This window comes from Pipistrellus kuhlii, unplaced genomic scaffold, assembly GCF_014108245.1.
Source record: "Pipistrellus kuhlii isolate mPipKuh1 unplaced genomic scaffold, mPipKuh1.p scaffold_m20_p_5, whole genome shotgun sequence".
Classification (NCBI taxonomy): Eukaryota; Metazoa; Chordata; class Mammalia; order Chiroptera; family Vespertilionidae; genus Pipistrellus; species Pipistrellus kuhlii.
Window position 1 is genome coordinate 79,771,155 of NW_023425551.1, and position 26,597 is coordinate 79,797,751.

Sequence of the window (26,597 nt, forward strand, 5' to 3'; positions counted from 1 at the left end):
CTATGCCAGCTTCACAGTAATACATGTTTCAATCTCTATTTGACTCCTGTATCTGTTCATTACAAGGCAGGCTAGGATTAATCAGTACCTACAGACCCCAATAATAAAGTTTATTACTATATGTTTATTTACAACCCAGCAGAGTGGTTAAATGAGAGCTTCAGCTTCAGTACTAGACTATCAGAGTAGCTGTATAATCTTGAGGAAGTTAATTAAATTCTCTCAGCCTCACGTATAAAATGAGGACAACGTTTATATCCAATCTGAAGGGTGTTTGTCAGGACTAAATGTGATAGAGCCCAGTATTAGACATTACTAACGTCCACCTGCCCCACTCATCGTAAACATCTCCAGGGCAAAAAGCGTCATCTGTTTTACTCACTATTGTACTATGTAAAACTCAGCATAATGCCTGGCACATGTTACAATCTCAATAAATGCTTAGCAAAATACAAGAGTATTTTATAACAACAGTCACCTGAAATATTAAAGAAAAACTTTTAGCTGCTCATTTGGTTTTCAATTTTCATCAAATTTAATAGCATCTAAATAATAAGAAACTGATATTAATGTTAAAAACTTACATTCATTGCCCTGCCCAGTGTGGTTCAGTGGTTAAAGCATTGGCCTGAACACTGAAGGATCTCGGGTTCGATTTCCAGTTAAGGGCATGTACTGGGTTGCAGGTTCGATCCCTGGCCCTTATTAAGGCACGTGTAGGAAGCAGCCAATTGATGTGTCTCTCTCATACTGATGTTTTTCTCTCTCTCCCCCTCTCCCTTCCACCCTTCCATTCTGAAAAAGAATGGAAAAAATATCCTCAAATGAAGATTAAAAAAAAAAAATTTTAACTACATTTATTGACAGTCACTGTTTTCGGATCTTTACATGAATGAATGTCTTTAATTATCACAACTTTATGAGAAGGCACTATTCTTCCCATTTCATACATGAGAGAGCTGATGAGGCACAGAGAGGTTAAGTAATGTTCTCAGGGAATAGATGGAAATTGGGAGAGCTGCAATTCAAATCCAAGTGGTGTGTTTTTTGTTAATCCTCTCCTGCGGATATTTTTTCCATTGCTTTTCAGAGAGAGGAAGGAAAGAAGGGAGGGAGGGAGGGAGGGAGGGAGGGAAGGAGGGAGGGAGGGAGGAGAAGGGGGGGAACATCGATGTGAGAGAGACACATTGATTGGTTGCCTCAGGAATGCAATCCGACTGGGGCCAGGATCGAACCCGAGACCCACTGGTGCATATGCAGACACTCTAACCACTGTGCAAACTAGCAGGGTGAGCTTTACCTTTTAATAGGAGCATTCAAGTTAGAAGCATAAGTCATCTGTATTGTTCTGTTACCCCAAAACAAAGGAGACACTCAAACTTTAATAAAACCGCTATTAACAATTATTTTCCCTTCAATGATACATGGCTATCCTCCTAATATAAAGGGGTGGGCAAAAGTTGACTTACAATTGTAAAACAAGTAAATGATACAAGAATAAACTGTTTCATGTACTCACAACTGTAAACTTACTTTTGCCCCTGCCTGCATAATTTACACTATTTCTTCCATAATTGCATCATTTCCTGAGAACAGATGAATACTTTTTTTCAAAGGACACACATTCCCAATGTTTTAAAAAATATAATTTTTATTGATTTCAGAGAGGAAGGGAGAGGGAGAGAGAGAAATATCAATGATGAGAGAGAATCATTGATCAGCTGCCTCCTGCACACCCCCTACTGCGGATCGAGCCCATAACCTGGGCATGTGCCCTGACTGGAGTCAAAGCCAGGACCCTGCAGTCTGCAGGCCGACGCTCTAGCCACTGAGCCAAACCAGCTAGGGCCACTCCCACTTTTTAAAACATATTTTACTCACAAAAGAGAATAAGTAGAAATTGTTTAGAAAAACTGCTCTCTGTTTAATAGTTAGTAATCATTATAGCAAAAGCTGCTGAAGCAAGGAATATACAATCCATTCCAACCCCCATCTCTTTAAGCAATTAATTGCTCTGACTCAGCCTCCTGTTTCAACCACTAATCAAAGCGATATTTGGAGACAGAAGAAATAGTGTATCTCATTCTAAATTGAACACTGTAATTAACAAAGGCAGAAATACCTACTTATATTAACAACTCACTCATGGTCATGTAGGTAGTACGCAGTGGGATTCAAAGCCAAATCTGTCTATGTCAATGCTCTCTTTTTCCAGGATGCCAAGCTGCCAGAATAAGGACAACCCTAAGACCAACTTTTGACTTTGCCTTTATTATACGACTCACTAATATTAACAGTTGAGAAGAATCCTCTTAAATCATATTTTAAAAACTACAAATAAAACTGTTTTCATTGACAACATCATAAAATGGAATTATCTTTATGATGATCACATTCTCCAAACTAAAATTCAAAACACACTGCTTAATAAGTTTTCTCCTGAATATACAATAATTCAAATGAGGTCTCCCAAAGTTATAGTTGATTCACATTTTATAAAATCACTGATGAGGTTAAACAAAATAAAGAAATATAAAATTCATTAAAAGCAGTTATTACAACATTAGGATGTCACTGTCACTCATTTACTGCTGATCATAAATACAGTGCCTAGGACACAATAATAGTCATTAAGAAAATTGAATGTTTTGTTATACATTCAGACTTGCCTCCCCCGCAACTGCCCAGAAAATAAAAAAGGCTTACTAGGTTCTTCATAAATACTAATATAATTTTGTTTAATTTCTAAATTTATTTATATATCCCACCCTGCTTTAATCCACAATGAATTTAAAGCAGCCTGGAAATATATACCCATAACTATGATTAAGAGAAAATAAGATAAATAAGAAATTCACTATGGGTGAGGTTAGCATAAATGTTTATCAGGAGGACCTTTTTAAATATGGTTAGAGGTGGGCCTCAAATGTGGTTCGGAGTCCACTAAAGCTACGACATAAAAACAACCAGTGAAGACATGTGTCATAGGAGCCATAAAATAAAAACAAACCAGGTACTCAGGAGAACTGGAGAGGCATAATTATTCCTGCAATAAAACTGGAGAAAAGTCCCTCCTCCTGTGCATGTTTATGAAGAAGACACTTATAACGTGCCAAAGATATCCTATCAACATCTTTACACAAATATAATCGTGTGTTTCAGGTGGTTCTTTCTGGCTTAGAGCGTCCCTCACAAAGCCAAAATTCAGCTCATTGTGAGCAAAGGAGAAAGGAGAGTGAGTACAAAACAGCAGGGTATGCTGCTCCGACAGACTTAATCCGAGAGGAAATCTTCAGTGCGTTTAGAAAAAGAGACTACTAAACTCCATATTCCTTAGACAATCTTCCAAAGACGCTGATTCCCATCAACGGAGCCTCTGATAGGTACAGAGACGCTGTGTTTGTTCCATGATGGCCCCTGGCCTGCAGATGTGCTGCAGGATAAAGGCAGAGCAACATGCTCTGTCAGCTGAGCTGGAAGGCAGAAGCTGAGCTGGAAGGGAACCACCTTAAAAAGGTGACGAGCTGCCGGACCCGGACCGGACCAGTGCCACGGCCGCAAAGCATGAGGACAAATGAGCGTGCCAGGACTGTCCTCAGGAAACAATTTGGATTTTGCCTGACTGAATGAAAAATAATCACCTGGCAAGTCTCTGAATAATGTGTGGGGATCATAAGTAACTTTACCATTTCTTTCTATGGTCACAGATGACTTTTCTAATCCCCATGTGATATTAATAAGGAAAAATGAGCCCTCAATAATGGTTAACAAGATAAACACAATTTTATTTTTGGAAATCAATGGAAATATTTACTCTTCCACAGATGATACAATTTGAGGCTTTTTTCCAATTGAATTCCAGTTATGATTGCCTTCAAAATGTGCCTCCTAAATAACAAAGTAATTCAACTACTAACTTGGTACCTTCTCTTTACCTAGTAATACTTAATATAAATTACAATAAATACCATACTGGAAATATTTTTCAGTACAAATATCCCTCTACTACACAAACCTACTTTCTCTCTTCTAAATTCAGACACAGATGCAAGTATCATGTACGTTTGATGCTTATGCTCTGCCCCTTCCTAGAAATAACATGAAAATAAAGGCAACTTTATGCAAAAACTAGAGCTCAAGTTTTGATTTAGGAAGCTCAAAAAGTATTTTTCAGCCCAGCCAGCGTGGCTCTGTGACTGAGCACTCCCCTATGACCCGGAGGTCACAGTTCGATTCCTGGTCAGGACACAAGCCCAGGTTGCGGGCTAGACCCCAGTTGGGGGTGTGCAGGAGGCAGTAAATCAATGATTCTCTCTCTCTCTCCCTTCCTCTCTGAAATCAATAAAAATATATTTTTAAAAATATATATTCTTCAGAGTAGAAAGGGATTTAAAATTGACTTTATAAAACATAGTGAGCTTTCTTTTAATATCACCACTAGTTCTCAAATACCTTGTTTTAATGTTTATATACCACTTTGAGTTTTTTCAAAAATAAAAAAATTATTTACTATTTGCACTATACATGGTATTTTAAAATGGAATTCAGTCTCTAACAATAGCATTCTCTTACTGATTGGAAGAACATAAAATGGTATTAATACAAGAAAGTGCAATGCAACCAATTTCCAGCTTTTCAGTTTCTAAAAGTTCTTAAAAAGGCTTAAAATATTGGTCCCCTCCCAGGAAAGAATCATTAATTGATCAAGAACTCTTAAGCAAATTTAGTTTTTTCATGAAAATCTTATTCAAATAGAAAAATACATTTGTGATAGGACTTATTAGGGACATTAGCCATGAGGCAGGGACTCAGAGAATGGCAAAACATACTAGATACTTGCCATTCCTGATCTGGTCCAATTCCTGCTGCAAAAGCTTCTCAACTACTAGAGCAAAAATGTTTTTCACAACTGCTTCAATTTTTACTGAGATAATGAAAACATCCAAACAATGTAGAAACTCACTCAGACATGCAATCTAAAAATCCAAAGCCATTTGTGGTTAAAATGCAATTCATCTTTGTTTGCTATAGGATCCATTTGAAAATACAATGATTTTATATTTCTTCATTGAAACTTTAAAAGCTATAGTGTGTGTGTGGGGGGGTGTAAGTCAGCATATTTGATTGCAAATGTGAAGTGATATATCTAATAGTCAACCCATATTGATTGCAAAAATATTGCAACATGTGGATTCTTATTTATTCCATGTATTCTTTTTCTTTCTTTCTTTTTTTGGTTAATCCTCACCCCAGGAAATTTTTTCCATTGATTTTTAGAGAAAGAGGGATGGAGGGAGGGAGGGAAGGACAAAGGCAGGGAGGGAGAGAAGGGAACATAGATGTGAGAGACACATCAATTGGTTGCCTCCTGCACATACTCTGACCGGGGCTGAGGTTCTAACCTGCAACCCAGGTAGATGCCCTGGACCAGAAATTGAGCCCGAGATTCTTCTGTGCACAGGCTGTTACTCTAACCACTGAGTCACACCGGCCAGGACTATTTTTTCTTTTAAAAGGATTTTCCAAATCCCCGTGAGAACGTTGTCACCATTGGTACATCTTCTTACCTATTGGTGTTTAAAAATTTAAATAACAAATGTTTTTGAAGTATCATAACTCCTTTCAAGCAAATCTGAAATATGAAATAGACTAACAATATATTACATTGTAACTATTAGGTCTAGTAATAATTAATGTCGTTTTCTAATACTTTTTTAAATCGAATTTATTTAAACAATACAACAAAATTTAATCAACAATATAGTTGCCATTGTTTTCTACTACTTGTGCCCAACGCTCAGGAAACATTTTAATCCCTCTGTTGTAAAATTCTTGTGATTTTGATGCAAAAAATTCGGTCAATGCATTTTTGAGGCATTCTTCATTATTAAATTTTTTTCCAAGAAGAAAGTTTTGCAAAGAACGAAACAAATGGTAATCGGAAGGGGCAATATCAGGAGAATATGCAGGTTGAGGGAGAACTTCCCATTCCAACTGGCGCAGTTTTTCAGCAGTGATTCTTGCAGTATGTGGTCGTGCGTTATCGTGGTGAAGAATTACGCCCTTCCGATTAATCAGCGCGGGTTCTTTTTCTCTTAAAGCTTGGGCTAACCTTTCCAAGTGGGCACTATACACTGCACTTGTAATGGTTTGGTTAGATGGTAAAAGTTCATAATGAAGAATTCCTTTAAAATTCCACCAAACACACAACATCACTTTTTTCGCATGCAAGTCAGCTTTTGGCGTGGGCTGTGGAGCCTCATTTTTGTCCAACCATTGAGGCCGCCTTTTCAAATTAACATACAGCACCCATTCATCATCTCCGGTAACAATTTGCTCTAAAAACGGCAAACGGTTTTGACGAGAGAGGAGCGAACTGCAAATTGTGACTCTTTGATTACGGTTGTTGTCGATCAACTCATGAGGAACCCATTTTCCAAACTTTTGGACTTCGCCAAGTGCACGCAATTGATTGGAAATTGTTTTTTGTGAACAATTTAAAGTTGTCGCAAGCTCTTGTTGAGTAATTTGAGGATTTTGCACCAAAAGAGCTTGAAGAGCTTCTTGATCAAAATTGGATACACGGCCTCGACCACTCTTGTCATCTAACGAAAAATTTCCCTCGTGAAATTTCTCAAACCAACGCTGGCATTTTCTGGCGCTAACTGCATCTTGACCAAGAGCACTACAGATGTTTTTTGCAGCCTCACTTGCTTTTCTTCCTAATTGGAACTCGTAAAGCATGCAGTGCCGAATATGCTCTTCATCCGCCATCTTCTTAGCCCTAGTTTTGCAACAAAAACCAAACCAAACACAAACTTTTTCAAGCAAAACTTGTTAATTGCACTTCACACGTTCTGTAGATACCACGTGTTTGAAGGTTATGTCAATACAAGTCAACGCCAAGCAAGATTTTAAACGAATGTTAAAAAATGACATTAATTATTACTAGACCCAATATTCAGCAATGATATGACCACCAATCAACTTTGCCTTGCTGCTACAAATAGAAGGCTTTTACAGAAATAGTATTTATAAGCTTATGTCCAGAAAAGCACCCTACAAATATTATGAACATGACTGCAGAAGTATTCAACAGGTATTAATTAATGTGTCTTCAAAACTTTTGTGTTTTGCTCAGACTGTGATTCTCCATCTTAAATGACATGTACATATTTTTTTTACAGCAACACTTACTTAGTGCATTATTATCTCATGCAGAATAATAAATTACCACCAAAATTTCATGTCTGATCTGACAGTTTTTGTGAGACAGGAATTTGGGAGCAGCTTAGCTGGGTGTTTCTGGTTCAGTTTCTCATGAGGATGCCCAGAGCTACAGTCATTTGAAGGCCTGAGTGAGCTGATCCTCCACGTCTAAGATGGCTCACTCACATGGCCTTGCAGGCCTGTCCCTCCCGCTGTGGCCTCTCCATAGGGCTGCTTCAGCATCTTCTCAACATAGCAGCTGGCTTCCCCTCAGTATGGTTCTCAACACGGAGCAACTGTACCCCACCCCAGGGGACATCTAACCATGTCAGACATTTTTAGCTTCACAACTGGTGTGTGGGGGGGGGGGGGGGGCAAGAGGAGGGTGCCCTGGGAGGCACTAGTTGCTACTGACAACTAGTGGGTAGAGGCCAGGGATATCGCTAAACATCCCTCACAACAAAGAGTTATCTGGCCTAAATGTCAATAGTGCTGAGGTTGAGAAACTGCCTTAGAACAACTGATCTCAGAGAAAGCACAAGATAGGGTCCACAATGTCTTTTATGACCTACCCTCAGAAGTCACATTCCATCGTTTCTGCCGCATTCTGTACATTAGAGAAGTGGGTTCCTACATACAGTCAGTACTCAATGGGAGCAGAATTAAGCTCCACCTCTTGAAGGGAGGAGTATCAAGTAATTTATAGTCATATTTTTAAAACATTACACTTAGTAACTTGATTTTCTAAAAATTAAATATGTTGGAGTGACATTGGTTAATAAAATTATGTTTCGGGCGTACAATTCTACAATACATTATCTGTATATTGTATTGTGTGTTCATCTTCCCAAAGCAAGTTGATTTTTTAAAATTGAAATACTGGAATTTCCAAAATAGCTCATTTAAGTTTGGGAATGGTAGATAAAATCTTTTTAGTGCTCTAGAAAAATCACTGAAATTCCATTTAACAAAGCTACTTTCGCACCCTAGTGAAAGGTCTCTGTTTGCGGTATTTTGAGGACTTGATCTAAAAAAATCCTATTAAGCACAAACACATACAGTCTGATGCAGAGAAAAGTAAACTAGGAGTGAAAAGATTTGTGTTCTAGTTTTAGTTCTGGCATTTCCCAGTAAGTGATCTTGGCCAAAACTTCTCTGAGCCTGTTTCCAAATCAATAAAATGGTGGTGTTGCCTTGACAAAGTCATTCAGTGATCGGAGCATTAGCCTTGGATCAAAGGGTCTCAGGTTCAATTCCCAGTCAAGGGCACAGAGCTGGGTTGCAGGACTGATCTCTGGCCCAGGTGAGAGCACCTGCGGGAGGCAATCAATCGTTGTTTCTCTTCACATCAACGTTTCTCTTTCTCTCCCTTTCCCTTCCACTCTCTCTAAAGTTCAATGGGTGAATAGCCTCAAGTGACGATTAACCAAAACTAGAATAAAATAATAAAGTAAAACTGATATCCTATATAATAAAAGCTTAATGTGCAAATTGATCAAATGGCAGAACAACCAGTCGCTATGATGTGCACTGACCATCAGGGGTCAGATGTTCAACACAGGAGCTGCCCCCAGCCCACAGACCCCAGGCCGGCCAAGGCAGGTGTCAGCAGGGGGCCTCTCAATCACCCGTCAGTTACCCCGCAGAGGGAGGCAACCAGCAGGGAGGGAGGCGGGGTTAGCAGGCGGGCGGTGCCAGGCCGGCCAAGGTGGGTGCCAGCAGGCCCCTCTCCCCGTCATCCCACTGATCGCCCCAAGATTGGTCCTGATCGCTGACCATGTCTAGGAATCCTACCTGTGCACGAATTTTGTGCACCGGGCCTCTAAGTACATATATAAAAGGCTATTATGCATATATAAAAGGCTATTATGGAGTTTGACTGTGAGTTTGATTGCTCGCTATGATGTGCACTGACCACCAGGGGGTGGCATGGAACATGGGCACTGAGGGAGCAAGGGGAGGAGGAGGTGGGGAACCATGCAGCGGTGGCACGCGGTGGTAAGGAGGAGGTAGGGAGGCAGGGAGGCAGGAACTTGATCTGCCCTGATCACCAGCCAGGCCTTTGGGACCCTACCAACACACAAAAATAAAATACAAAATTAAAATGGTAGTATCACCAGCTCTGCTTGTCTCAGAATGCTATTTTGAGGCTCAAGATAATTAGGTGAAAGTACTTTATAAATTATACCAGAGGCCCGGTGCATGAAATTTGTGAATGGTAGGGTCCCTAGGCCTGGCCGGCAATCAGGGCCGATGGGGGCCTTCCGGTTGCCAGCTGGGGCCTTCCTTCCCCAGCTGCTGGCCAGGGCTTTCCTTCGCTCCACGCCGACCCCTGGTGGTCAGTACACATCACAGTGAGCGATCGAACTCCCGGTCGAACACCTGAGGAGACTTTCCATATTAACATTTTCTATATAGAAATAAGGCAGGTAATTTTAAATGTCCCAAGTTGAAATGAAGCTGTATGGGGCTTATTACATAATCAATTTTCAATATCTAATTTTAGATCTCTTATTCTCAAATTTGAGGTAAAATAAGGCAGATTATTAAAATGTAATTGAGGGCTCAAATCCTCGATCATTTGTTGTCACCCTACAGATAACTAAAATATTGCTTTTATAAGTTAGTATGCATACTTATTCAGTGACTACTAGATGAGATCTAAGAACTACTAAAAACAGCAATATAATAAAACCAATACTTCATGACATTGAACTGCCAAAAACTATTCCTTTATATATTTGTTTCCCAACTTAGACTGGGAGAGAGAGCAGAAGCTCCAGTTTATCCTCAGAACCTAGCCCAGTGCCTGAAACTACTGCAAGATTAATACATACCTACACAGATGGTTCCTGACCTAGAGGAACTGAGAAATCTAGCTGCGGAGTCAGAATGAACAGACACATACAAACAAGTTACTGAAGACTTTTACAAAGCAGCACATTTGCATTCTCCAATCCATTCTGTACCTCGTCAGACCAATTTAATAACACCTTTCCTTGTACTTTACAACTCAATTCTAGTAGCTCTCTATTGCCTAGAAAATGTAGTTGCCTTAGCCCTATTCCAGACCTAATTCTTCATTTCTGAGGGTAGAACCCAGCACCTGCATGTTAAAAAGTCCCACAAGTGATTCTGAAGCACAAACCAGCACACCCTCCATCAGGCCAGTCCATCTCATATCTAATTCCTTTAGTTATGGTTTCTCCTGTTAATCTAAAAACGTTCCCTTTCCTCCTCTCCAAAAACTGCCCATCCTTCAAAATAATCTTCATATCCTTCTCCTTCCACGGAACCATTCTCACTACTATAGCCCACAATGTCCCCATACCTCTATACACATCAATACCTATGTACAATTCACTAACCTTTTATATCTACTTCTTTTATACACTGGTGAGCACTTGATACTGTATGATGGATGACCAACAGATTTCCTTCCTTACCGTAAGTATAAAACACCAACATAAATACACACACACACACACACACACACACAATTTCAAACTTTCAAAATTATGTTGCTTTAAATACCTAGACTAATAGAAATCTTCAGGTAATCAGCTCACTCCCTGATTGCAATTTTCAGGACTACTGTCACTCACCTAATGATAAGCTTCCTTCAAATGTCAGCTCCACGTATCTAAGGCAATTTTACAACATTAATGTATTCCTAGGGTAGTCAGTGCTATGTCTCTGAGAGCCCTGTCCTTGATAATGTGTAGGGAAGAAATCAGGGAAAGCATGAAACTCTACATTTCAATAGACTTGAAATCCAAAGGAGGATAAATTCTTAAGATTAAGTTTGTAAGTATACAATCTTGGACACAGTATAGGAACAAGGCCACTGTGGAGACTGTTAGATCCAGGTGGCAGGGGGGAAGCCCAGAGCCGATGCAAGCACCTGCAAGGTAGATGGGGACAAAGATAGCTGGCGCCTTCCTAGACCCCTGGCCAGGCAGGAATCCCACACCTCTCATGCCCTCCACCCTCCCCTCCCTAAACAGCTGTGGAAAAGAAGTACCTATGCCAATTTTCGGCGGGAACTTCCCTGGCCCACCCTCGGACCAGCGAGAATCTCTCCCTCCCCTCTTTAATCGCCTGGACTCTGTCTTGCTTCTGTGCCTCAAACCTTACAGAGACTGTATCAAGTAATGAGTTCAAAAGAAATGTGCACAGAAAGTATATAGCTTTGATCCTTTTTGCAGGGGGAAGACTCAAGTTATCCAATCTCATTTTTATTCACGGCCAATTGATCTAAATATATAGGATTATATAAGTAGTCCTCAACCAAGGATAATTTTGCCCCTAGGGACATGGGTCAATGTCTAGATATTTGGTTTGTACCAACTGAGGGTTACTATTGGCATCTAGTGAGTGGGTAGGGTAGAGGGATGCTGTTAAATATCCTATAATGCAAAAGAAGGTCCCACAACAAAAAAATTTATCCCACTCAAAATGTCATAGACTATATAATCCTAGGGAATACTATGTCAATTAGAAAATGGAAACACAGCTTGATAGATACTCAAAGTATTTACTGCTCTCTTCATTTACTATTTTCCCCCTTTAGCTGCTTTTAGCATCTATATCATTTAATGTATTGAGATTGTTCATTTCAAAGCATATCATCAATGCATAAAGGCACTTAGAATACCAAACTAGGAATTGGAAAATGAAGCAAGCTAAACTTATAATGTCAAATGAGAAAATTATTAGAAATATATCAATTTGAGATATCAACATCAATATTTCACTTAAATTTAATACCAAGAGAGTGTTAGGGAGTCATCTTTTATTATACCAAATTAGGAAGACAACTTAAGATTTTCCCCAGCATTTGGAAGTCTGGAGAAGAAAACATAAATAAATAGAATTCAAAAGACTGAGTACAAGAAGGCTCAAGTTAGCTAAAGCCTTAAATGAAGGATTTGACAGAAGGGGATATAAAGAAATAGCTATTAGGGATGGTAAGAATAAGGCAATTATTTATGGGAACAAAGTTATATCTACTACAGGGCTGAGGAAACATATGAGTTGAATGTACATTTGCATAAACCAGACACCTCCGGCCAGAGTCACAGGACAGACTACGGGCATGATTAGAGGCAGGTTAATTTGTAGGTCTGACACTGTCACACAGAGATGCTGCCGGGATAGGGCTGGGTTAAGGATTTAGAGGACCTTTACCCTCCTCGTCCCTTCCTCCCCCTAAATCATAGCCTCCCTGAGCCCTGGGCAGATCAAAAGGAGAAGTTCTGACCTCTGTGGGCACAACTGATGTCACCACTTTCTAGATGTGAGTCATCAGATGGAAAGGCTTCTCTGACACAGATCTTCAACCCACAGCCCCGCATGGAGTTACCCTAGATGTAAAGTGACCAGTGTGTCACTGGATTCGAGAGACACAGGAAAATCTAAAAGATTTCAAAGAAGTATTAGAAATATAAAGGTAGATTTGAGATGGCAATTTAAATTTTAAAAATTGGAGGGGAGCCAAAGCCGGTTTGGCTCAGTGGTAAGAGCTTCGGTCTGCAGACTGAAAGGTCCTGGGTTCGATTCCGGTCAAGGGCATGTACCTTGATTGTGGGCACATCCCTGATAGGGGGTGTGCAAGAGGCAGCTGGTCGATGTTACTCTCTCATCGACGTTTCTAGCTCTCTATCTCTCTCCTTTCCTCTCAGTAAAAAATCAATAAAATATATTTTTTTAAAAGAAATGGAGAGGAGAAGGGGGGATTTCCAAAGCAACCTGAGGAAACGACATAGACATGCCCCGTGTGGGATGATACTTTCAAAAGCAGATCCTTGCTGCTTTTTTGTTGATGTTTTTTAATCTTTATATGCACTGGCACTACTGAATTAATGGGTTTAAGAAAACAAAGGGGACAGGCGGTGTGCTTGTGGGTTTTTGTTTTTGTTTTGCATGGTCCTGTGTGTGTTATGTGATGCCTACACTCTGGATCATAAGCTTGGAAAAGCAGCCAAAGCGTGCTTGTGAGTAGACTGGCGGTAAGCACACATCCTCACACACCTTCCTCATGCCACAGGCACAGTGACTACCACGGAGGCCTAAGGGTGAAGGTGTAGAAGAGGAAAACAAGGAAAACTATTAACATCATTCCAAGTACCAGGAGCTGGCATGTTCAGGGTCTAAAGTTACTCTGCCAGCAGATCTAAACAGAATAAACATTTCTCCTAGAACCTTTTGTTATGTTGCCATGGGAATCAGTGTTTAGGAACACATTTTCTGCAACTATATGTCAGAGCAGCGAACGGGGGCACAGCTTTCCTGAAAGAGGAGAGACTTGTATCGGTAAAGGTGGGGGAGAGGAGCATTCCCATGGGCTCTTATAGGGTCATATAAGTGTAGAATCTTTTAATCTAAAAAATATAATCAACTTATGAGAGAGGTTGTGGGAACTCAACCTCATAGCCAAAATATTAGTAACTGGTAACAACAACCCCATCTCGACTACAATTACTGTAATGGGGAAAAGGCGGGTGAATGTAAAGGGGATACAGGACCAAATACAACAGAAATTAAATGCTGAAGGAAGGCAAAAATGACTTTTAAATATGACCTGACAGCAAAAACAAAACATACACACCTAGAAACCCAGAGAAAGTTGAACAACCTGCCCGCAGGCTAATCTTCCTTTGTTACAGAAGCCTGAAGATAATCTCTGTTCCCTTTCTTTTGTTTTCAGGGAAGCACATTATTTGAAGAGCTTGAGTACCCGACATTTCCAGGGTCCAACAACAGTACTGGCTCTGGTGTTCCGAGTCTTTGGAATGACAGTTGTGAGCATCAGTCCGGGCTGTGCACCAATTCATCTGAGTCTCCCAATCAACCTGAACTACAATTAATACATGGATAAAACGCAGAAATGGAAAAAGCAGGGACCCACCAGAGCAGAGTGATGTTTTAAAACAGAAGGTGAAATCACGTCTCTTCTCTGATCCTGATTTCCATGGCTTCCCCTCTCGGAGTAAAAGGCACAGTTCTTATAAAAGGCAAAACGGACTCTTCATGATCCCTGCCCATCTGCAGCCTCTATACGTCCTTCTCCTACTGTTTGGCCCCTGGTTCATTCAGCTCTAGCCATGCTGACCTAGCTACTCCTAGAGAGCAAGGGGCCTTTGTCTCAGGGCCTTTGCACCTGCTGATCCTTCACCCTGAAATGTTCTCTCCCCTCTCATGTCCAACAGGTGTTCTATGTCATTTTGTCTACTCTGCTTCAAAGAGCCAACCCAATATTCCCTCCTTTCCATGCTTCGTTTTCCTCATAGTACTTATCACCTGGCATATTCTAATTTTTACTTGTTTATCATCTTCTACTTCCACCCCCTTAGAATATAGTTTCTTGTGGGCAGAAATTTTTGCCTGTTTTGCTCATATTCCATTTCCAGCACCTGAAGAATGACAAAGTATTTGTTCAAAGTATAATATTCAGAGTCCTATCCTCAAAGAGATTGGCATGAACCCATCTTCCTCTCTCTCTGCCTCCACATCCTATGCCCTGTAACACTCCAAAGTTCAGATAATGGCACTAAGATCTATCCATTTGTCCTAAGCCAGAACTCGGGGGTCATCCTGGAGTCCCTTCTCTTCTGTGCCTCTTTCTCCCCGCATTGAGCCGGGGAGCCAAACATGTCTGAAGCCAGGACTTATTTCTCAAATGCAGAACTTACAGACCACCATCTCCTTCTTCCCTAAAACTGTAAAAAGAAATGAAATGCTGAAAAGCCAGTCAATTTTATAAATCCTTAACACATATATACTTAATTTATGGAAGCACTATGCAAAGACAAACTACTTCTAATACTGAAAGCTTTATTAACACACACACACACACACACACACACACACACACACACACAAACAAGTTTAAAGAAATCTTGGGATCCCTAGATTCTAAGTCAGGGAACCAACTTTATGATGAGGATTTTTTTTTTTTTTTTAAGCACTACAGTAATTATACCTCTTGGACAGGAACAATTCAATACCAAATTTCACAGTAAAGAGAAAAAAAATCCAATGTTTTTTTTAAAGGTCTAGAGAGGCAATTATTTCTATTTATGTCCTAAACTTATAACACAAACATACACAGAAGTCCCAACTTTACAAAATGCACATTGAGGAATTTCAAATCGACAAGATTCATAAATTCAGGAATTAACTATATGCACTGCCTAATAATTCTCTGGGGAGAAAATTTAATCTGGACAGTAAGTTCATTTTTGTTTTATCAATTCTGAGGAAGAGATGCGATTTCAATAAGTTAAGTCATTACCCCTCAGACTAGCTGGGCAATGGCATTGGTTGGTGGGCCCTGGAAATAGTCACAGCTCTATGACAAGGGACCCAGCAGCCCTTTCTTCAAAGAGGAGGGATAGGAAGAGGCAAACAGCACAGTTAGCATGGAATAAAAAGCAGAGTACTCCTCAGTGTCAGGAAATTAAACTGGCAGAACTGAAAAGGTAGAGGTCCAGAATACCCTTATTTTAAAATGGGAACCACTGGAAAACTACCAGTGAAAAAGTGGGATTTGATAAGTAAAATGGCTTCATAGTCAACTTGACTGAACTTCTTAAAAGTCTTTATAGACAGCCAGGCCAGCGTGGCTCAGTCGGCTGAGTGTCATCCCTTGCACCAAGAGGTCACCGGTTCGATTCCTGGGCACATGCCAGGATTGCCCGCTCCATCATGCAAGAGGCAGCCAATCGATGATTCCCTCACATTAATGTTTCTATCTCTCTCTCACTCTTCCTTCCTCTCTCTATAAAATCAATAAAGACATTAAAAATTAAAAATTAAATATAAAAGTCTTTATCAATACGAATATTTGCCATTGTGTTTAAATATTTATTGGTTAGCACTAATTATATGCAGCCAATCACATTACTTTTGATTACTAATAAAAACAAATGGGAAAAAAAGATCAACATGGGCTTATTGTCACCACTAGTAAAGGGCAAGTCTGTCTCGTTGAGTATATATATGAAGAAAGTCATCTTTATATACTCAACGATAACATATTTTTATTTGTGTCCTAGTTCATTCAAAGTAAATAAATAAAAATGAAAGATTTTAAATAATGAATGGGCATTTATATTGAAAAAATTAGCTTAATTTATTTATTATATTTGTTAATATACAACTGCTCCACAAAACATTCAGAGAACTGGACTTGATTTAAAAAATGCTGCTCTACTCTTTCTCGTCAACGAGGCAGCGGAGCAGCCTCCCCAGCAGACGGAGAAATGCAGATCTTTGTGAAGACCCTGACTGGCAAGACCATCACCCTTGAGGTTGAGCCCAGTGACACCACTGAGAATGTCAAAGCTAAAATCCAAGACAAGGGCATCCCACCTGACCAGCAGCGTCTGATTTTTGCGGGCAAACAACTAGAGGATGGGCGCACTCTCTCAGACTACAACATTCAGAAAGAGTCCACCCTGCACTTGGTGCGTCGTCTGAGGGGTGGCATCATCGAACCCTCCCTCGGTCAGCTCGCGCAAAACTACAACTGCGACAAGATGATCTGCCGCAAGTGCTACGCCCGCCTGCACCCCCGTGCTGTCAACTGCCGCACGAAGAAGTGCGGCCTCACCAACAACCTGCGCCCCAAGAAGGAGGTTAAATAAGGCCCCTCCCCAACTCCCTGGGTCCACAGGGCAGCCTTCTATCTGAACCCTGTGATGCTAGGGCCTCAATAAAGTTTCTTTTGTTTACTGGAAAAAAAATAAATAAATAAAAATAAAAATAAATAAAAAATGCTGCTCTAACCAGTTTGGCTCAGTGGATAGAGCGTCAGCCTTGCGGACTCAAAGAGTCCCAGGTTCGATTCTGGCCAAGGGCACATACCCCGTAGGGAGTGTTCAGGAGGCAGCTAATCGATGTTTCTCTCTCATCGATGTTTCTCACTCTCTATCCCTCTCCCTTTCTCTCTGTAAAAAAAAATCTATAAAAATATATTATAAAAAAAAAAAAAGAAATGTTGCCAACCTTTTACTAAGTTTTGTTATATCCTCTATATACTGATGATAAATATCAATCTCATGCCACAATGCCTGGATCATAGTAAGCAATGCATAAAATGTGGTTTCTACTCACATTTGGCTATAGGCTCTATGAGGGACGTATTATCTTGCTCTGTCTCATTCAGCACTGTATCCCAAGAAACCCAGCCCACTATCAGGTCCATAGTTTGTATTTAATAAATATGTTGACTAAGTAATTGAATATGTTTTAAGAGTAATTCTCACTTCTCACCTATTTTATGGTTACCAGTGCCCCATCTTCTCTAATCAAAGGTCTGAAAACCATACCCCAGAAAAAGGCATTTAAGTTCCTGTTTATGTTTCCTTAAACTAACCACAAAGATTCCCTCCCCTGTTTCTGTCCCAAACCCACAAAATCAATGCTTTGCAACAACTATTCTTAAACCATTTTGCTTCATTTCCCCTCACAGACAATGTACAAAGTTCCTTAAACTGCAAGGCTTAGTTTGGTTCCCTTTATCCCTTAAAAAGGAAAGGCATATTTGTAAAACTTTATCAATTCTCAGATTTCTAGTCTGATTCCTTGCTCTTTGATTTGTGGTTGGTTATCACACTTGCTCTATTTGCATTTTTATTATATACTTTGCACAAATTAAAATAAAAATAGCCTTGACATAAAAAGTTTAAGTTACACATCAAAGCATATCGCAGTTCATTATAATCAAATTAGGAAGCTGACACATATTTCAGTGAGGTTGCATTCCTTAAAGTACTTGCAGAGATTCTTTTTGGGAACAGACTTCAGATCCAGTTCTACAAGTCACACAAGAAATTCTGTGTCATTACTTTTTAGTTGAGACTCCCATTAGACATAAGGCAGTATCACTAACCTGGCTGCTTAATCCTCTTCACCAGACTTCAGTACAAATTCTCTAAATTATTTGGATACAATTTCATTTTGTTATTTCCCAAAATCCACACTCAAAGGATGAAGATGATGAAAAATAACGCAGGCTCAAAAACGAATTCTAAGAGAGGTTCATAGAGTATTTTCTGCCAAACCTGAAAAGTTGCTAGTTGGAAGAACTCCAAATAACTACTCTGAATGATACACTCACTTACTTCTAAATCTAAATTCTGATATTTTAATCCAAAATCAGTTACATTTGTCTACAGTCAATTGTTACATAGATCAGCTGTGCTTTCCTCCACTAATGTGCTAAAGGTTACACCTTAAACAGCCTTCACAGAAATATCGATACTACTTAAAGAACAAAACCAACAAGCTCTGCCTTCCTGGGAAGACACTAAAGAAACTTAACAGAGGCTATCTCTGAGCAAAGAAACAGCCCGGCTGGAGAACAGAAAGAAAAGACTTTTCACTGAGTATCTTTTTATACCTTTGGAACATTATACAATGTGAATGCATGACGAATTTTTAAAAACCTGTTTAACAAAATTATTTCCAAGTGTCAGATATTTCTGGCTCCCCAGCCAGGAAACAATGCTAGCACTAAAGAATTGTGAAATTCATTTTAACGTCACTCCACTGTGGATCTGAACCTCCCGTCCCAGTGCAGAGCCATTCACACCCACGGCAGGGAACCCTGCAGCAGTGCAAGTCACTAAACTCATCACAGTTGGACTATTGAACTGTACCACTGCACTAAAGTGCACATCATCGGAAACAAAAACTGGGAACTACAAAAATTAATGTGTCAATTCAAGAGTAAAAAACAAAGTAAACTAATGAGCTCTTAAAGGAGCAATGATCCAAATACAACTTTGAAAAGTAGCAAGTCAATAATACATATACTGTACATACAGTAAAATACTGCAAAGTCCCTTAAAATGTAGCCTGCTGTACTGCGAAAACGTGGAAAAGATGTCAGGTATGGTGCCATTAGCAACATAATTCACAGCCTGAACTAGCTATTGCAATACGATCTGTTGTTGGACACAATTGCACAATCTCAATTACCCAGAAGATTCTACCAAACAGGAAATTCATGATGTGACTTTAAGAAATACAGGAATCATACCGAAAGATGAATACGTTCAAAAGCCCGGAATTTGTTCCAAAGCAAGAAATCATTTTATAGACCCCTTTTCAAATGTTCAACGGGCATGAATTACATGGATAAGCTTCAGATCAGGAGCTCTCGAATTACAGTCAGCCTAAAATGTAATGTCTAAAGCCTTGGAAGTTAGCGAAGTTAAGTGAAATGTTTCAGATCTGGAAATTTTATGGTATTAATTTCATTTCATTTAAAACACACTCAGTGGGAATTAAAGCTGATATATCCCGCAGAACCATGGTGCTCCCCGGGCTATAAATGTAGACAAGTCTCTCCCCCCTCCCCCCCTTGCAAAAGCTCGGGGACTTTAAAAAACACAGTCCTGTTCACAAGAATTGTCGCAATTAAAAAAAATATTTACAATATCTCCCAGCATTGTTAAGAATTTTTTGATCTTGAGGGCGCCCAACGGGTCTGATTCTCACTTGCTCCAAGTGAGAAAATTGCTTTGTCAAACAATACTTAAATGAGCAGCGGAATGTGACTAACCGGCCAGGCCGCCAGCTCCTGCGGCTGCAGGCTCCCGCGGGCGCTATCGCCCACCCCGTCCGCCAAAGGAAACACGCTCTCCACCGGATCGGAAACACTCCGCTCAAGCTGGCACAGCGCTCTCCGAGATAAAGCCGGTATTTTAAGCTCTGTGGGTCGCTGCTAATGCAACTGCACATTCAGAAAGGACGCCTCTCAAAATGGGATTTTGACAGAGGCTTGCAAAAAAGTCCGGACAGACGCCCTCCGTCCTCAGTCTCCGAGTCGGGCTTTGCCCTTCTGCTCCTCCCGGCAGCTCCCCGGGCTGCTGTGCTCAGAGGGCAGGCTCCGGCGCCCGGGGTGGGGGCACCTTGGAGAAGGTCCTTCTGCTGGATGCCAGCAGGAGACACCCCCCCTCCCCCCGAAAGACACCCACACACACACCTCGTGCCTGGCCCCAGAGCAGCAACCCCCGAGGAGGGAATGCGCAGGGTGCAGCCAGGGCCGAGCTCCAGCATTACCACCGCCCTCCCGCCCGCCGTGGACCTGCATCCTGCACACAGCTGACCACCCACCTCGGGGTGCAGGGTGAGGGGTGCAAGGGGCACGGGGAGTGCTGGACAGGGGTCGGAAGGGCGGCGATGCCCTCCCCCAAGGAGAATTCCTGCCGCTTGGTGCATCGCTGAGCCGAGGGGGCAGGCCTGGCTCCGGGGCATAGAGGGCCAGCTAGCCACCGCGGCCCCAGGCCCAGGGACACTCACCACACGGAGCCATAGGCGCCGGAGCCCACCGGGGACAGGTTCTGGTAGCGCTCGGGCACCTCCCAGATGGTCTTGTTCAGCTCCTGCCGGTAGAACGTGGGCCTTTCCTGAGACATCTTCCAGCGGCGGCCGCGGGGGGAGGAGGTGGCCCTCCGGGGCCCCGCCTGCACCCGCACCCGCTCCCGGGCCCTCGGTGCCCACGCGGTAGGGCGGGACCCCGCACCGGACGCCCGCGCAGGTGCGGCGGCCGCAACCCCGCGGACTCGGCGCGCGGCCCCTGTCAGCCGCAGGCTGGACGCGCCTCGGCGCCGGGGGCAAGCCCAGCTAGGGGCAGGGCGCGCTCCGGGGCTCCAGGCTGCGCCCGCCGAGCTCCCCCTGCACCCTCTCCCCTGTCAGGCCGACTCCGGCGGCGCCGCGGGACCCCGGCTCCAGCTGCTGCGCCGCCTGGGCTTCCAGTGGTCGCCGTTCCCGAGCCAGAGAACAGGAGCCTCCCGCCGTACTCTCGCGAGACGAGCTCCCGAGACGCTCCGCGAACCGAGATTTTACCCAATATGGAACCCGCCCAGGGGAGGGGGGAGAGGAGGGAGGAGGACGGGAGGAGCAGTTCTCGCGAGAAGAGAGCAACAGCTGGACGCCAGAGGAAGGGGAGCCTGGCGTCGGTTAAGGGCGGGAAGGCGGCCCGAAGGAGAAGGTAAGCAGGCAACACGGGCCGTGTGCGCCCCACCGTGGCCGGCGGGGCAAATGCCTGGTGGAAATTGACGGTGACAGTGTCGTGGGAAAAGAGCCAAAAGATCTTTGAACTGCGGCTAGCCTGTTTGAACCTGCGCAGCCGAACCCCCAATTTCCAAGAAATAACTGCATTAAAAAAAAAGAGAAAGGTTCCGTCCAGAAAGCTGTTGCATTCCCATCCACTCAAGGACAGACGGCTTACTCTTAGGAACTCTGATTAAATCTATCCCCAAAGTAATTCTCAGCCTTGCCTCATAGACTGACGCTTCGCACCCTAACTCTCCTAGTAGTTTTCAAAGTTTCATGTGCATAAGAATCACTTTGGGAGTTTGAAAACGCAGATTCCCAGACAGGGAGCCTGGTTGGATAGGTCTGTGATGGGCACCAAGAATGCGAATTTCTACAATACCGCCCAGCCAGTTCTGATGAAGGAAATTCTCTGGTATCTGCCTTTGAGAAGTATTTTTTAAACCACTATCCTGAGGACCCCGCTGGTGCGGCTCAGTGGTTGAGCGTGGACCTATGAACCAGAAGGTCACGGTTCAATTCCCGGTTGTGGGCTCGATCCCCAGCAGGGGGTGTGGGGGAGGCAGCCCATCCGCTATTCTCATTCATGTTTTTGTCTCTTCTTCTCCCTTAACCTCTGAAATCAATAAAAATATATTTAACAAAACAAAATAAAACAAAAACGCTTCCCTGATGGTTTGAAATGGATTCCTGCCCTGAAGAGCTTCCACTGAAGGGGACGTTAAGCATTTAATTCATGCCTCTCAGACTTAGAAAACCAGAGCAGAGAGTCATCTTATTAGTCAAGTCAATTGATCTTCCTTAGACCTTAATTCCAGTTAGTGCAAAAGATAACTCCTTTCTTACATTCTCATCCTATAGGGTCATTTGGAAAGCTGAACAAGGTATTAAATATGAATGGGCAAGGTATTATAATCCCATGCCTATACCCACTGTTACCAACCTACTCCTATGCTCAAGCTTGTTCCAATAGGCAAATTGGACCCTAAAAGAAATAATAAGATACAAGCCAATTCTCATCACTTCCCATGATTATCCAGTTTGTGTTATACATCCCTTGGAATGCTTAGATTTTGCCTATCTTGTCCCCACATCTAACACAGTGCCCAGAACATAAAAGATACCCCATAAACATTTGTTGAACAAATTATGACCTATGACCATTGAACTGCAGTTAGTCACCACCACCAGCAGAGCACCTGTGCTAAAGGTAGTACAGGAATGTCAATTCTCCTCTAGGAAAAAAATAAGAAAACCTAAAACCTGAAACGTGATTCATGGGTGATTCGTGCAAAGCTTTATTTTTATTTTTATTTGTATTTGTATTTTTTTATTCAATGTGGCTTAGCCTGGATTCTCTTGCCTACAAAGACATGGTGCTTGAAAATGTTTCAAGCCAACCTGCAGGTTGGGGAGCTTTCAAAGAAATAATGAAGGTTGAAGGAGGAAGTGAGAGCAAAAATATGACTGTGGGGGGAAAAATGAGGTCTTCGAGTGAAGAATTGAGATGAGGGAGGAAACTTGGAAGCAGGAATCCTAAGAAAATCATAAATCTATCCAACAAATTGCGATGATGAGGCGAGGGTGACCAAAAGGGTGAAGATGGAGTGAGCATTGCATTCACTCATTCAACAAATATGTATTAAATGCCTACTAGGTGCCATGCATTCCTGATGAAAGGGTGGTCTAAAAGCAAATTCAGTTGTACCTACATGGAGCTTACAATTAACTTGAGGGTAATCATTCAATCATTCAACACAAATTTCTTGGGCATGTACTTTATCTCCCACACTGTTTTAGGCACTGATGATTCAGTAAATGAAAGATAAAAATCCCTGCCCCTATAGGGGAGAGACAGTTATAAAAAGGAATGGGTAAAGTGAATACTGTGTTAAACATGAATACAGGAATTCAGCGATTGTAAAACTGCAATGGCTGATTAGAAATATAAGGCTGTAGTGAGAAACAGGGGCTAGCTAACTGGTGTGGCTCAGTGGATAGTGTCGGCCTGCAGACTGAAAGGTCCCAGGTTCGATTCTGGTCAAGGGCATGTACCTTGCTTGCGGGCACATCCCCAGTAGGGGGTGTGCAAGAGGCAGCTGATCGATGATACTCTCTCATCTGTGTTTCTAACTCTCTATTCCTCTCTCTTTCTCTCTGTAAAAAATCAATAAAATATATTTAAAAAAAGAAAAAAAGAAAAAAGTAAAATGACAGACACACTCCTTTTACATGGGTGAGTATAGGACAGTTAACAGTCAACAATTAACTCAGTGGCAAAGGAAGGGAGAGGGAGAGATTGAAACATCAGTAAGAGAGTAATTGATCTGCTGCCTCCTGCACGCCCCCTACTGGGGATTGAGCCTGCAACCCAGGCATGTGCCCTTGACCAAACCCAGGACCCTTCAGTCTCCAGGCCCACGTGCTATCTGCTGAGCCAAACCAGCTAGACTACTTTGACATTTTAATATGTTATCATAGATGCAAGAGGACAATAGGCAGGCTTAGTTAAGGTAAAGATTGTCAGGGAAGATACCAACCCAGGACATGACTACCCACCATAAATTGCTTTTCATTAAAAACGTTTTTATTTCAGACCATCTTTTGTGGTTAATGTAGGTCTCTGAGTTTGCAAGGCCACCAAGCAGGCCTTCCCTGAGCTTGTCAGGCGAGCATGTGGCCCCTTTGCCCTCAGCTTCGAAGGAGGAGGTGGAGGCAGGTAAAGGGGGAGAGAGCAGAGCCGGAGGCCTGGGCAGCCGCGGAGGGGGCGGTGGGTAGGGGGAAGAGGGAGGAGAGAGAAGGGCGAGGGAACCAGCTTGTGGGGCCGGGAGCTAGGGTTGGAAGCCTGGGTGGCTCTCTAGCCTCCAGTTCCCTCAGCCTCTTCTTATTGATGTGGTTGTGGGGAGACAGTGGATTACTGTTTGCGAGGTGCAGGGCGCCAGGCTTGGCATCAGCTGGGCCCTCCATCCAGAGCAGTAGTAAGCCCCGCGGGCGTGGCTCAGTGGTTCAGCGTGGACCTATGAACCAGCAGGTCACTGTTCCATTCCTGGTCAGGGAGGCAGCCGATCAATGATTCCCTCTCACCATGATGTTTCTCTCTCCCTTCCTCTCCGGGGGAAAAAAAGGGTAGTAGTCAAACCAGTGGGAAACCCCGAGTGGCGCAGGTGAGGGGCTTCATCGGCCCGGTGCAGGGAGGGCGGCCCAGGTCCCCCACCCCCGCGCCCCCTGCTCCCCACCTCGCCCCACTCCTGCCGCCCGCCCCCCCGAACGCCCGCGGGCTCGGCCGCAACGGCTCGGGAACCGCCGGCGACCGCGGGCAGCGCCGCCAGCCCGGCCGGAGCTGCGGGACCGGCGCCCCCTGCGCCCGCCGAGGAGCCGGTGAGCCGCTGCCAGAGCCGGGCGCCGGGGCTGCGGGTTCGGGGCGCCCCGTCCCGGGCGGGGGCGCGCCTTAAGCCGCAGGGCCCGGCGCTCAATCAAAACCTGTGGAATGAATGAAGCATTGTCTCTGCTGCCCAAGCAGTTGTGTGCGTTTTGCAAGCTGCATCCTTTCAAACTCGCTGGTATGAAAGGTCAAAAGCCCCAGGCTAGCCGGGGCCTCACCTCACACCCACCCATCTCCTCCTGAGACCCCACCGCCCAGGCGTGCCTCCTACTCTCACAGGTCCCTGCTTATGTTCATTCTGTTCCCCCTGACCGAGCCCCACTCCCGCCCCCACCTCCTGAGCCCCTTTCTCTTCTAATCAAATCCTATGTATCAGTGTTCCCTCGAAGCCTCCAACATCCCCATCCCAATAATGAGTTCTCTGCAACACACCCTACTGTCCTGTGTCGTGTCTTGGCTGTAAGGTCACTTCCCATCATGCAGTTTGGATGACTTCTGTGATGCTTCACCTTCTCCACACCAAAGCGCTCTGCCACTTGTCAGCAGGAGCCTTGGTCATTGTATCTTGTTGGGAAAGGGAAGGGTCTTGCTGGGCATGAAAGTGAACCACCAGGGCTTCTGTCACATCAAGAAACACACATGGAACTGGAGAAATCCCAGAGGAGACTGCTAAGAAAAAGAAACCCAACAAGGAAATCCTGTGTTTTTCTTGATTGCCTTTAGCTAGGATGAGCCCTTCACTGACAGCTTTCCACCTGCCCCTTTAGACATCCGCTATGGACGTCCGCTATGGTCCCATGAGTTATGGTTTGACTACATCTCCCCCTAGAGGTAATGGTAATGGTCTCCAACTGGTCTTTTTACCCCCGTCTCTTCTAACTCCAGGTATTGTTCAGTAGAACTAATGAGATTATGAAAATGTTTTATGTCCAGTATGGTAACCCTTGCCATATGTGACTGTTGAGACTTGAAATGTAGCTAGTGTGTCCGGCCAGTGTTGCCCAGTGGTTGAGCATCAATCTAGGAACCAAGAGGTCACTGGGTTGATTCCCAGTCAGGGCACATGCCTAGTTTTTGGGTTCAATCTCAAGTAGGGGGCATGAAGGAGGCAGCTGATCAATGATGCTTCTGTCTCATCAATGTTTCTATTTATCCCTCTCCCTTTTCTCACTCTAAAAAAAAAAAAAAATCAATAAAAAGCATATTTTAAAAATAAGAAAAGAAAATCTAGCTAATATGGCTGAGGAATTGAAATTTTAATTTAATTAAGTTAAATAGCCATAAGTAGCCAATGGCTACTGTCTTGGATAGCATAGCTATAGACCGTATCATTAACATACTTGTTTTCCCAAAGCATGTCTTTGTGCATGTTACTACATCTGCTCAAACACTTGCTATTTTTTTATTGATTAAGGTATTACATGTGTATATATCTTCCCATTGTCCCCCACCCCACTCTCATACATGCCCTCACCCCCAGTGTCTTACGTCCATTGGTTATGCTTATATACATGCATACAAGTCCTTCAGTTGATCTCTTATGTCCCCCACATCTCCCTAACCTTCCTGCTATAATTTGACAGTCTGATGCTTTACTGCCTCTTTATCTATCTTTTTGTTCATCAGGTTATAATGCTCTATATTATCTGTAAATGAGTGAGATAATGTGGTATTTTTCTTTCATTGACTGGCTTATTTCACTTAGTACCGTGGTCAGCAAACTGTGGCTTGAGAGCCACATGCAGCTCTTTGGCCCCTTGAGTGTGGCTCTTCCACAAAATACCATGGCCTGGGCAAGTCTATTTTGAAGAAGTTGCATTAGAAGAAGTTTAAGTTTAAAAAATTTGACTCTCATAAGAAATTTCAGTCATTGTACTGTTGATATTTGGCTCTGTTGACTAATGAGTTTGCCGACCACTGACTTAGCATAATGCTC

The 26,597-nt window shown here is 42.9% G+C and overlaps 2 protein-coding genes across 3 annotated transcripts in view; one reads left to right on the forward strand and one right to left on the reverse strand.

The window, feature by feature from the left end:
• The window catches only part of MAPK14 (mitogen-activated protein kinase 14), a 68,792-nt gene extending 47,734 nt beyond the window's left edge, over positions 1–21,058 (reverse strand). Inside the window, exon 1 of one of the 2 annotated variants that reach the window (XM_036413411.2) lies at positions 20,524–21,058. In XM_036413411.2, the coding sequence (XP_036269304.1) occupies positions 20,524–20,639 (116 nt within the window). In that variant the 5' untranslated portion in view covers positions 20,640–21,058. The remainder of the gene's footprint in view (positions 1–20,523) is intronic. The other variant, XM_036413410.2, reaches the window with a different exon arrangement.
• On the forward strand, positions 16,436–16,958 carry LOC118705128 (ubiquitin-60S ribosomal protein L40-like). Its single transcript, XM_036413412.2, has one exon. The coding sequence runs from the start codon at positions 16,476–16,478 to the stop codon at positions 16,857–16,859; it is 384 nt and encodes a 127-aa protein (XP_036269305.1). The 5' UTR covers positions 16,436–16,475; the 3' UTR covers positions 16,860–16,958.
• Positions 21,059–26,597: the final 5,539 nt, after the last annotated feature.

Bases quoted from the DNA above. Each gene is read 5' to 3' on its own strand.
- LOC118705128 (XM_036413412.2), top strand. From the start codon at position 16,476: ATGCAGATCTTTGTGAAGACCCTGACTGGCAAGACCATCACCCTTGAG.